At 35.0% G+C, this 13,226-nt stretch overlaps 2 protein-coding genes across 2 annotated transcripts in view; one reads left to right on the top strand and one right to left on the bottom strand.

Moving 5' to 3' along the window:
- The window catches only part of LOC125826321 (uncharacterized), a 198,133-nt gene that overhangs the window by 103,239 nt on the left and 81,668 nt on the right, over positions 1-13,226 (bottom strand). The window lies entirely within an intron of this gene.
- On the top strand, positions 3,441-11,744 carry LOC125826396 (peptidyl-prolyl cis-trans isomerase CYP21-4-like). The gene is made up of 8 exons (XM_049505711.1): positions 3,441-3,532; positions 4,514-4,693; positions 7,749-7,788; positions 8,548-8,604; positions 9,046-9,131; positions 9,895-10,032; positions 10,129-10,279; positions 11,366-11,744. Exons 2-8 carry the CDS (start codon positions 4,542-4,544, stop codon positions 11,450-11,452), a joined length of 711 nt encoding a protein of 236 aa, XP_049361668.1. The 5' UTR covers positions 3,441-3,532; positions 4,514-4,541; the 3' UTR covers positions 11,453-11,744.

The following is a 13,226-nucleotide window of genomic DNA, read 5'->3' as shown; positions in this document are numbered from 1 at the left end:
CATATGCAGGGAGATTGCAAGTGATTAATGCAGTACTGTTCTCAATTCATAGTTTTTGGGAGCAGTATTCATCCTTCCCCAAAGTATTCTCAAGAAAGTGGATCAGATATCCAGAAATTTCCTATGGGGAAGCAGTGTTGATAAGAAGAAGGTAGCATTGGTTGCATGTGATAAAGTGTGTTTTCCAAAAAGACAAGGTGGTTTGAATATTAAAGGTTGTAGTAATTGAAATAAGGCATATGTGGGCCAATTATTGTGGCAAATTATAGTTAACAAAGAGTCATTGTGGGTTAAATGGGTTCACGGCATATATATGAAGAATGACACGTCAATATGGACTCATAAAACTTCTATTGATTGTAGCTGGTATTGGAGGAAAATTAATGCACTCAAAGAACACATGCAGGGCTGGTACAATCACAGAAGATATATGCTGATTCAAACTGGTAAGTATTCTATTACCAAGAGCTATCAAGCACTCATGGGTCCTAAGCCTAGATGGAATATTGTTGAACTAGTCTGGACGTCAATGGCTATGCCAAAGCATAGATTCATGACATGGTTAGCAGTTCAAGGAAGATTACTCACACAGGAAAGAAAGTTGAGACTGCAGATTCAGGAGGAGGATACTGCAGGTTGTTTATGTGAGGAAAAAGTAATGGAGACTAATGTTCATCTCTTTGAAGATTGCAAATAGACATCAGCTGTGTGGCAAGCTATGCACCAATGGACAGAAGTACCAGTGCATAATATTGGTATTGTACAGGTCCTGAAAAACATAAAAGGAAATCGTTGGAAGCAATTCAAAAAAGAGATCATCGCAGCTATCTGCCGAGCAATCATATACCACACTTGGCGTGCTAGGAATTGGAGGAGATTTAGAGACATATGTGTACGGAAGAGACAGTAACACAGATAAAGAAGGAAATCAGTGAAAGATTACACTTACTTAGTAGTTCTAAAAGAGCAAATAAATGTAGACATTTTATTCAACATTTGTTATGTAACTAGGTATTTTGTTTTGTTAGAGGCCTATTCTCTGTTTTAGAAATAGGTGCTCTTTTATTTGTATCTGTTCTTTGGTGGTTATGGTAATATTTTACAGTTGTTACAAAAAAAAAATATATATATTTAGTGAAATCTCATTAAGTGAGGTTTGAGGAAGGTAAAGTGTATGCATATCTTATCACTACCTCGTGGAGGTAGACATGTTATTTTCGAAAGATCATCAGCTCAAGTGTATCAAACCCAAGTAAAAGAGGAAGAAAATAATGAAGAAAGTATAACAATTAATACGAAAAGCAATGTAGAACCTACAAGAAAGAAACAATACCAACATTAAAATAGTGTGTTAATCGGAATACCATACACAATATATGACGATGGGTAACAAAAGCAACACAAGACAACACTCTACTCCTACTAACCTTCTACCTTAATATGCGACGTCCACTTCTTCCTATCAGAGTCATGTCCTAGATAACATGAAGTTATGTCATGTCATGTTTAATCACCTCTCAATTATATTTTTTTAGCCTACCTTTACTTCTTGGCGTACCCCTACAACCAACCTCTCATATCTCCTCATCGGAGGTCTGCACACCTCCTCTTTACATGCTCAAACAATCTCAGTCTAGTTTTTCTCATATTGTCCGTCACAAAGATCACTTACACCTTCTCTCATATAAATTTATTTGTAATCTTGTCGCTTCTAGTATGTCCACACATCCATTTTGACATTCTCATCTCCACAACATGTAACTTCTGAATATGTGTATTTTTGACCCCTGTGCACTCCACCCCATATAACAAGGACAGTTTAACCATCACTTTGTAAGGCTCACCCTTAAGTTTAGGTGGTACCTTATTATCACATAGGACTCCAGAGGCAAGCCTTCATTTCATCCATGTCACCTTAATCTGATGTGTGACAACATTGTGAGTGTCTCGACTTACCTAGATTACGGACGTAAGATACTTAAATTTTTCTCTCTTGAGAATAGTCTTTGTGACAAGCCTCACTTCTACATCTGCTTCATCCTACACAACATTAAATTTAGACTCCAAAATTTTTATTTTGGTCTTGCTTAACTTAACCTTTTTGAGCCCTAAAGTTTATCTCTGAATCTCCAACCTAACATGTACTTTGAGATTACTATGTTGTCCGCAAATAACATACACCATCGAATCTTCTTTTGAATAGACCGCATCAACTTATTCGCCAGCAAGACAAATAAAAAAGGGCTAGGAACTGATCCCAGATGCAACCTTATCTCAACTGGAAAATACTCCAAATCTCCTTGAGAATTTGTCACAAGCCATTTTAAGGTCATTGAACATCATAAGTAGGCCCCTCTTCTTTTTCTCATATTTCTCTACCAGTCTCGCACAAGATAGATGGATTCAGTAGTCAATCATCCCGACGTCAAGGTGAATCCAAAGTGATTCTAAAAAATTGATACCCCTCTCCTCACCCTCATTTCCACCACTCTCTCCCAGACCTTCATCATATGGCTTAACAATTCGATACTCTTGTATTGTTACAATTATGGATATCATCCTTTCTCTTGTACAATGAACTATTGTACTCCACCTTCATTTGTCAGACATTTCAAACGTCTTTAAAATAATATTAAACAATCCAGTTAACCACTCTATACCTGATTTATATGTGCTCTTTCAAAATTTCACTGAAATCTCATTGGGATAGATCACTCTTTCCCTGCTCAATATCCTACTAATAACATGTTTAATCTCCACAACAAAATGTCTTTGTCCCCTTCGCTGTTTAAAAGTTGTGAAAATATGATTGTTATCTTTGCTTAATGGAGGTCTCTTCCACCAACATCTTGTCTTCTTCATCCTCGATGCACTTCACTTGATCCAAGTCGCGAGCCGATTTTTTTAAGCATTTGCCTCTCTTTCACGTCCATGAACTCCACTAGGTATATGCAACCTTCTTTCCTGTCACTTTACCTTGGGCTTCTCCACCAATCTTCTTGATGACCACTAAAGGTACCTCCCAATACCCCTATCACTTATGTAGTTGCTTCCTTAGTGCAACTAGCTTCTTATATCACACAATATATTTATCAGTTACTAGAAAAAATATGTTCCAAATAATTGATCAAACACAATATTTTTTCTCTTTTCTAAAAATTATTTCGATAAGAATACTTATTATAGAATAAGCCGTTTTCAAAAATTTGATGAAACATATTCTTAGTCATAGCAGCTCTAGGAAATTAAAAAAAAAATCATATGCTACCTCGAGAAATGGACCTTACAATGCATTGAATATAATTGGATATCAATATAGATATTAAATACTATAGGATAGAAAACAAAAAAAAAGGTCATAAATTTTTATTTTTAGGCATTTGGCTTGAGTAATTAATTTAAGTCACTATTTATTAAAGTGAAGTTTTGAAAATTAAACAAAATTGAAGTGTATATTCTTCTCTTCTGTCTCCACCGGTAGACAACGAAGCGACAGTGAAGAACAACGAAAAACAATTCAATTTTTCCGCAGGTGACTAACAATTTTAATTCAAATTTTCATATTTGAGTTGATTTTTCTGTTAAAAAATCGAATCGTAATTGTAGCTAGGGTTTATTTTTCGCATAATTTAGGTACAATATGTTAAATAAATGTCTTGATTTTGTAAATTTAAGTAGAATCTGAAATTTTAATGTGTTAATTTGAAAAGAAATAGATTCAGATCGGTTCAGGGAGTGTTTTAAGCAAATCCCATGTTTATGGAAAGAGCTTAAAGTTTTTTTTTTTTTTAATATGTTAGACTGTGTTGATGAATTTTGCTTGGAACTTCAATTTAGGAAATATAAAGTTCAAGTATTTTTGGGTTTTTTTTTTCTTTTATGTAATTATCAAGTTGATTGCAAATATAAAAATGTGATTTTTCTGTATCAGCTTGTAGTATTGATCTTATAGTTTATTGTCCTTTGAGTTTGGTTACGATCTGTTTTTTTCTTTTTTGTTCATAGATTATCGTATTATCTTGTTATGAGTACTGTTCGGGATGGTTGTCTATAGTATTTTGCCACTTCATTTCCGCTATTCCTTTCTCTATACTGCTTTGGATTGTTTTTTTCCTTGAGCTGAGGGTCTATTGGAAATAGTCTTGCTATTCCAAGGGAGGGGGGGGGGGGTAAGGTCTGCGTGCACTTTTACCCTCCCTAGACCCTGCTTTGTGGGATTACGCTGGGTATGTAGTTGATTTTTTTGCATCTGAATATGGGATTTTGAATGGCTGGTGATTCAATAAATTTGCGAAGACGAATAAGAATTTTAAAGGATTAAATGGGGATAGAAAATTTATTTTGGTCCAGTAAGTTGATTTTTGAATCTGATTTTAGCTTTGCTATCTGGGAACACATCTTAGATTCAAATTGTATTTTCGTTTGGTTGTTCTCGAAATGTTTATATTGTTTTTGTTGGTTTAGCTTGGTAAAATGGGTTTTAATTTGGTCTTGGTTTTTTTTGAAAATTCAGATATTTATACCTGCAAAGCCCAGAACTCATGGCGAAAATAAAACCACAAGCTCTTTTGCTGCAAAGCAAAAAGAAGAAGGGGCCAAGTGGAATTAGTGTCCCTACGATTATGCTTTATGGCTTAATCGTTGCTGTAATGGTGTTTTTCCTGTTTGCTACTTATAGACACTGGTCTCGAAGGTTTGTCAAAATCCTTTCTTTGTACGTACTAGTATTGTTGTAGCTATCTCAGATGCTTGTTCTAGTTGCTTGTAGGGTATAAATTTTGTGATTTTTGAGCCGTTCATTGATATGTTGAGCTTAGTTTTGGTTTGGATTTTACGTATGGAGCACAAGCTGAAAAAGAGATAAACCTGTGTGGGTACAACTATTTTTTTGTTCTTGTAACTGTGAAATCCCCGAGAATCAATGGCGTACAGTTCAAAACTGGTGGATTATAGGTACAATTATATGAAAGTAGTAAAGCACATTTAGGGAGAAAAAGCAAACTTCTTTACTTTTTAACCCATATGATGCAAAAATAACTCCAACATACATTACACCTAAATGACTCAAAAGATATTTTGTCCTTTTTGTGGATGGATTGGAGGATGTGTCAACATTTACAAATGATGGGGTGAGTTGTGCATTCAGGGGTCTGAAGATCATGGCAGAGCAAGGTTCAATTAAAAGTTAATTGCCATATGTCTAAATCTTGGTTGACAGAGTTAGCCGAACATGTACTATTAGGAGGATGCAGGTATCTGGCGTGATAGTCAAGGTGTGCACAAGTTAATTCGGCTACCATTATTATAAAGATAGAAATACTATAACAACACCTATGTCTCAATCCCAAGCTAGTTGGGGTTGTCTGTGTGAATCCTTATAAATGCGTTGTTTGGGTCCTAATATTTCAGTACTCCATACTTGAGAAGTACTTGGTACTAGGATCCAAATTTTCACCAATGCGCTCATTATCTTCACAACATAAGAATAGAAATAATAATAATAAAGTAGCAATTTAAAACAAAACCAAACTCCTTTTGGATTAGTGCTTACATGTTTTCCTCTTGCATACATAAATGAAATTATTGCTTATAAGATCATATGCAAGATGATGGAATCGATTTAGATAATCTCTGTAACTTGACAGACAGACGAGTTTTGAATGGATGAGTTAATGGCCTGTTATGTAAATTGGTCAGAGTTGATCTTTATCATCCCAAGGTCAACTGTTTACCTTGAAATCCAAGAATGTGTGGAAATGAAGGAAAACCTGTGCAACTGGTCTAAGTTTCCTAAACACCCAATGTTTCCGAACCACCTCTCTGAATAAAACTTCTCATTGATGCCTCTGTTTGTCCATCCCCGCTCCTTCTCTCCTGAAGTCTCTTCATTTTCTAAGAACATGTGACGGCTAGAGGAAAATCTAGATCATTTGAGGTTGAAGGTACTATGCAAATATCCATGTTATAAGAATCTGTAGTGACAAGACTCTAATGGCAGAACAGCTCCTGCTGATGAGCTATGAGGCTCTCTTTCATTCTGACACCAAGGTTTTCTGATAGTGTTTTACTTCTGACTAGGCTTGGCAAAATGGTTTTAATAAACAAGTAACCATCTGATTCGATCCATTAGATATGGGTTGGATAACTGCCATTTAAAAATGGATCAAATATGGATTTTATCCACTAAAAATGGATAATATGAATATCCATATTATCAATACTCATTTGCCTGCTTGTTGCTCCCTCTGTTTCAATTTGATTGTGTTTGGTTTTGACTGGCACAGAGTTTAAGAAAGTGAAGAAAACTTTTGATTTTGTGGTCTTACACTAAAGATAGAAGATAGGTAGAATTACCCAAATTTCCTTTAATCTTGTCCTCTTAAACATGTTATGTGGAAAGTTGAAGTTAAAGAGTTGCCAAAAAAGAAAAGAGTCAATTCTTTTTTAAACGAACTAAAAAGGAAAGTAAGAGAAACAAAATTGAAATGGAGGGAGTATTTTTTATGAATTCTCGTTTTCTTGGGAGTCTAAGCTTATTCTGACTTTTAGCTTGTGTTCTCCGTGTGAAATATGGGTGGCTCGGATATTTTATCCGTATTCTACCTACCTATATCCAATTCATCCCCTCTGTTTGCAGCTCCTAGTGTTGAACATGGTTTGCTGTTAGTGATCACATTGATATTGGTTTCATTATTAATGGATAAGTCACTGTATGTTTTCTGACAACTCTAGCTTATATTGAATGGCGAAAAATGAATTGTGACAAGTAACATGTCATGGACAGATCTAAATATGCTACTTAAAAAACTCATTATGATATTGAATTATTTGAAATTACTCTTTTTGGTGTTATGATGTATGAAATTTATGGTCGTTATTTGATTGCTTATTGATATTTTCTTTTTCTTTTGTTATTTTTATTTTTTTGGTGGATTGAATAAAAAAAATTGTATATGTAAACAAGTGATTCGATATCATGTACCCTTAAATTCGAAATTTCCGTTTATCAAAAAGTAAGATAAATTAATAAAATTAAAAAGAAGAAAATTTGTAACTTCTGTATTCTTGTGTTGTCATCCATATTTGAGTCTGACATTGAACTTCAGTTGTGTTTATGTTATTTAGCATGGGCTTAACTACAGTATAGTAGAGAACATAAATCGGCAGTTGGATGTGTAAAGGTTTTGCGCTTGTTTTTGGGTACTGATAGCAAGGAATTGTGTGGGTTTCGTGGCAACTAAACCAAGAGTTTGTGAACTTTACACCAAAGGGAACATTCAAAATTTTATGAATGTGATTCTACAAGAGCAAAACTTTAGTCTCTAGTAGTTCATTTCTTTAAGAAGTGATCAATTTTTCAGCTCTTGACTGCAAGCTAAAATTTATATCTCCAAGGCATTCTGCTGTTTTTACAAACGCCCTGGGTATTAATGGTCGTTGCCTTAATTTGACACTTGTTAAATGTAGCTCTTATTTCTTAATGGTTCATGCATTCATATATATTCAGGAAAGTCAAAAGTAACAACAATGCACATGTAATTTTTTAGCAAGTCAAAAGTAACTCTTCATATGGAAAATCTTCATAAAATGCACATGTAATTTTTTAATTAATTTATGGGATACTGCAAGTCTATCGATCATTTTAAAGTACATTATAACAACAACAACTTAGCCTCAATCCCAAGCGAATTGGGTCTGGCTGGCTATATGAATGTTCACTGACCTTACACTTAATAATTTTCTTCTAGGTCAATGATTCAGACACAGTATGACTTGTCAACCACTGAGGTATGAATAACTGCAATTTCAATTCTTGCTTGATGATAAATTGTTTTGTCCATTTAGAAAAATACGGGATTGATTTATTTGTAGCTTGTGATGGTCTGAGATGAGATACTTGCCACTGTATAAATTGCTTTTGTCACAGTTAAAAGTTTCAATGAACGGAATTCTTTTCGAGTAGACCTTGCTGTTGTGAGAATTTCATAATTCTTGACTTGTAGGAGGGATTGGTTTCCCGACTCATAGTGATGGTGGACCTGTAACCCCCCACACCCACACCATATTTAGACTTTTTGGGACTTCCATCTTCCTGAACTGATTTCACAATCAACCAGTGTTGTCAAAAGCACGCTTAAGCCCTGAAGCGAGGGTCAAAGTGTGTTCAGCGTTTCATGTTGCTTTATGTGAACTTTCTTGTCATCAGCCTCTTTTGAAGAACAATTGATATTTCTCTTTATCATAATTCTTTTCAAATTTTTCTTTGTTCATATATTTGTCATTCATGCTTATAATTATTAGTCTTAGACTTAAACATATATAGTTGTATTTTCTCCCTTTGCACCTTTTTTCATTACATCCTGCACTTTATTTGCGCTAAAGGCCCTACGGATATTACTACTATATTGCATTTTTTTTCTTTTGATAACACTGCAATCCTCACTACGAGATCATCTGGGCTTGAACAAGAATAGGGGACAGATGCAGATGAAATTCTTGGTTATTCTTCTTCTGTGCTTAATGCATATTTCTGTTTGCATGATGCAGGGTAAAAATACGTTTATTGAGCATAAGAGATCTGATGTCAATGGCCCTACATATGCTGTGAGTACAGAAAATTGCTTCTGCATTTTATATGGAAGTGGTCGCATGAGTGATTTCAATCTCAGTTTTGTTAAAAGAAACAAGTATTTTAATACTGGTTCTTATAGAATATCAGAACTTTGTATACAGAAGTAATGCTAGGGATCTGCTTCAAGTATCCTTTTCTAGTTTCCTTCTTCCTACTTCGAGCACGTGCTCTTCCCAGCTCTTCCCACAGCATATGATTAGCTTCCAAGTATTAACGAGTCATTTTATGAGAAAAATGTCCTTTTTGGGACTTCTGTAAATGGAGGCAAATGACTGTTTACTACTGTTTTGTTTGTTTTTACAAGTTCTATTCGTTTGTGTATATTGGGTACGATTGGATAATTCGGTACCCCATTTTGTTGTTTGGCTCTGCTTGATTCTTTTCCCTTTCTTAACTCTTTTAAACTTTTACAGTCCATAACCACCTCAAAAGGATTGATAATTGTGGAACTTTACAAGGATGGTTCTCCTGACATTGTTGACGAATTTGTTGATTTCTGGTGCGTACTTCATTATTTTTGGTTTATGTCTATGGCAATGTTTCATTGAAATGATGTGCTGCATTTGTATTCGTGTTACCTTAAATTTTTTCTTCACTCTACAGTGGTCGATACTTTGGGGGTGGGGTGGGGAGTGTCTAGAAGCATATGTTGATGTTGGTTTTGAGATTCATGCTGATGAAAGGTGTTAGGGTGAGTTAGAGTCCCACATTGGTTGGGTAATGAATTGATGGTCTACTTATATGGACTTGGGTAATCCCCCCTCATGAGCTAACTTTTAGGGTTGAGTTTGGCCTAGATGTCATATCTTTACAAAATGATATAAAGCTTATTTCTTGATCACCCCACCATTTATATGAACCCCAAGTCTTCAAACTTTGATCTCCAGATGAGGGCTTATTAAAAAGTTCTCTTCTTAAGAAGTAGTTCATCTTCTTTGTTATCCGAAAGAGAACCTTTATTCTATGACTGGTAATTTCAGTCTCACAGTGATCAATAAATGAATACTAAAGCATGACATCATGTAGAAGTAGAACCAGAATCTAGGAAATGTGCCGGTGGAGATGTATCATGCTAATTTGCTAGAGTTCACAATGTATAAGTCATGCAGTTGACACTTTGAGGCCAGCTGGCAATGATACATGTTGCTTAATTTAGTATCATAGTAGTTGCATAAAGAGGCTCTGTGAACCAAGTTCTCTGCATTTGTGGTTATACTGTAAATGCTTGTCATATGCATTAACTCTATAAAATGCCTTTGCAGTCAGAAGGGCCACTTCAAAGGGATGCGATTTAATCGTGTAATAAAGCACTTTGTAATCCATGGTAGTAAAGTTGATAAACCTGAAGGTACAGAAGATTGGACTTCGAGGGGAAAGCATTACAGTCGACTAGACACGAGGTTTGGTTAATCTTATTTGTTGTTTTTTGGTCTAAACAGTAGTCTTGATATACAGTTGTTTTCATTGATCACTAAGTTACAGTTCTCTATATTCAGCCTGAAGCATGAAGCATTTATGCTTGGTACTTCAAAAACAAATCATGAAGGCGAAGGATTTGATCTGTTTATAACAACTGCACCAATTCCAGATCTGAATGACAAGATCAATGTATTTGGGCGTGTAATAAAGGGAGAGGATATCGTGCAGGTACTAGTTACCTCCTCCTTTTTTGTATCAGTTGTTGCATAGAAGACAATGCAGATGAGCATTTGATATTTCACTGCCTTCCCATATCATTTAGCATTTAATAGTAATCCAAGTCCTGAACAGTGTGGATAACAACAACATATCCAGTGTATTTCCACAAGTGGGATCTGGGGAGGGTAGAGTGTATGCAGACGTTACCCCTTCCTCGTGGAGACAGAGAGGTTGTTTGTGAAAGACCCTCGGCTCAAGTAACACATAACAAGGCAGTTTGAAAGGGACAATACAGAGGTAGAACAGGACATAACAAATAAGATGATAGTAGTATAATAAGGCATACCAAATAAGATTACAAGGCATAGCAAATAATAGAGGAAGTGTAACAGATCATACAAAGCAGAATAACGTGATAAACGAAGCACAAGAAACAACAGGTGGTACCAGTAATCTAAGAACAGGAAACTACGAGAATACTGCTAATACTATCTTACGACCAAGCCTACCCTGCAGGATATCGAGACAACCCTCAACTGCCTTCTCTACCTAATTCGCGACCTCCATATCCTCCTATCTAAAGTCATGTCCTCGGTAAGTTGGAGTTGGGTCATATCTTGTCTAATCACCTCTCCTCAATACTTCTTCGGCCTACCTCGACCCCTCTTTAAACCACCCCTACCAATCTATCCCTCTTTAAACCCACCCCTACCAATCTATCCCACCTCCTTACTAGGGCATTTGCTCATCTCCTCTTCACATGTCCAAACCATCTCAGTTTCGTTTCTCTCATCTTGTCAACCACAAAGGCCACTCCCACCTTGTCCTGGATGCACAACATTATTTCATCATCCAGCTCAAGCAATAAAAAGAATAACCATATGAAATTAATCCAAAGTATAACACAACTATAAGTACAACATCGATGCAATGTAAAAATGGAGCTAAGAATGGGGTAAAATGAAGAACAAAAAACTAAATATGCAAATTCGAATTTGGTTGCTTATTTCATTTACAATTTTTGTAATGAAATTTCTTTCTTCTATCGTTCTTTTGGTCTCCTTTAATGTTACATGGTTTAATATGGCCACTCAGGAAATTGAAGAGGTAGATACTGATGACCATTATCGACCCAAAACTCCCGTTCAGATCAACGAAGTGACTCTGAAATACAGCACTTGAAGGTTGCAGTGTCCATAACATGAAGTTTTTTTTTAAACCTCATTGAACGAAGTCTGCAGCACAAATGTTTACTTGGGGTCTGGATTGGAAACCATCATTTGCTGATTTTAAATCCTCAATATTGACATGACACGACTTGCTATCGATGCTTCTGGTGTAAAAATCTGGATATGATATTCCATTTGTATAATTTTTTATTTTTTCTTGGTTTCTTCCCAAATTTTCCCCTTAGACTAATGTTCAGATGTTATTTTATAACATACTATGTTAGTAAAAAACTATCTCGAGTTTACCCTAATGTGCAGAGTACAACACATTGGAATGAGTTTTCATCTAAGGGTCATTATAGACCCTTCTGAATGACAATATTACCACTTTTGTTTAATTTTGCTTGAGAAACTGTTTCCTTTACCTTGAGTGCATAAAAACTGGTTCACTCTTTGATATGCTTTGCTCGAGCTAAGGGTCTATCGGAAAAACATTTGTACCTTTTCAAGGTAGGGGGTAAGGTTTGAGAACACATTACCCTCTCTAATTCATACGATATCTTTGCTAATCTCATCCCGTGTGCCAAATGACCCTTTGGTATTCGGGTTTGCCTTCTGATATTTCTGGTTTACTAAATTAACTCCATTTATTTATTTGTTTGTGTTTAGTTTCACGTTCTTTGATATCATCAGGCTAGCTTGTGGTCACCTAAGTTCTCTTCTTGGTTCGGTCGGAGGTAACACCTTTTTTTAATTTTATCGCAGTCGTGGTGTTTTGATTAGCTCATGTGCATTATGACTAAATTCACATAATATGTGTTATTTTCTACTAATACAAGTATTAGATAATTTGTGCACCTAGACATGACCTCCTACTAGCAAATGCATCGATTCACGTGCTTATTAAGGCTTAGGTTGATGAGAGAAACTCACTAGATGTTTTTTCATCGATACTGAGATTTGAATCTGGGTCTTTTATGATTTTCATCCAAATTTATCGATGGTTAGGCAACATCTTTGAATGCGCGATAAAATTGGATACTTGACCTACAAGTAAAGGCTTATCATTGGTGTGTCAACTCTTGCATTACCCACAAAAAAGTATTTTTTAATATATAGATATGTATATATAAATTGACCTTGTAGCACTAGTGCTTCGTGCTCTTTCTATGGCAACCAATTTCATTGTGAAACAGACGACTAATACTAAAATAATAAGTGAAGTAGTTTTTCTCAAATTTAGTACTTCTTAATCTTTTTTTACTCCACCTATCTTAAAAAACATAATACTATTAATTTTTAGAGGGTTAAATAAGTTTTAGTTCACTATAATATTTCAAAATATGTATAATTATATATTTGTGACAAATGGTATTTTTTATGTATAATTTATACATATGTAAATCACTTCACAAAAGTTAGAAGCATCAATTCTTGCACTTCAAAATTATCACAATTTCAAAAAATAAAAGTATTTTGAAACAATATTTCAAAAAAATATTCAAAACTAATTCATATAAAATATAAAATTTGCATATATAAAAGGGTAAAGGATATATATGATTACAAGAGTAAACTTTTTTGCCCTCTTTGACACCATATCACCACTTAATATTTGTCATGTATTTGTTGGGTTGGTAGTTCATTTGGTGTAGTTCCATCTAAACCACAAAGTAGGTTGGTATCTACTACTTTTTCTTGTTGCTTTTGTTTCAACTCACAAGTGCTCTTTCTTCTTTATCTTGTTAATAATTATCTTTTGTATATCTATTTGGTATTCAAAATTA

The sequence above is a fragment of the Solanum verrucosum genome, unplaced genomic scaffold, assembly GCF_900185275.1.
Source record: "Solanum verrucosum unplaced genomic scaffold, falcon-dt-bn FXZP01000125.1, whole genome shotgun sequence".
NCBI lineage: Eukaryota > Viridiplantae > Streptophyta > Magnoliopsida > Solanales > Solanaceae > Solanum > Solanum verrucosum.
Note: the sequence above shows the minus strand (reverse complement) of the source record. Positions and strands in the feature narration are given on the sequence as shown.

Coding starts and splice junctions, on each gene's coding strand:
- LOC125826396 (XM_049505711.1), top strand. CDS start 4,542: ATGGCGAAAATAAAACCACAAGCTCTTTTGCTGCAAAGCAAAAAGAAG. Junction 9,132..9,894: donor GACGAATTTGTTGATTTCTG/GTGCGTACTTCA, acceptor ATGCCTTTGCAG/TCAGAAGGGCCACTTCAAAG. Junction 10,033..10,128: donor TACAGTCGACTAGACACGAG/GTTTGGTTAATC, acceptor CTCTATATTCAG/CCTGAAGCATGAAGCATTTA.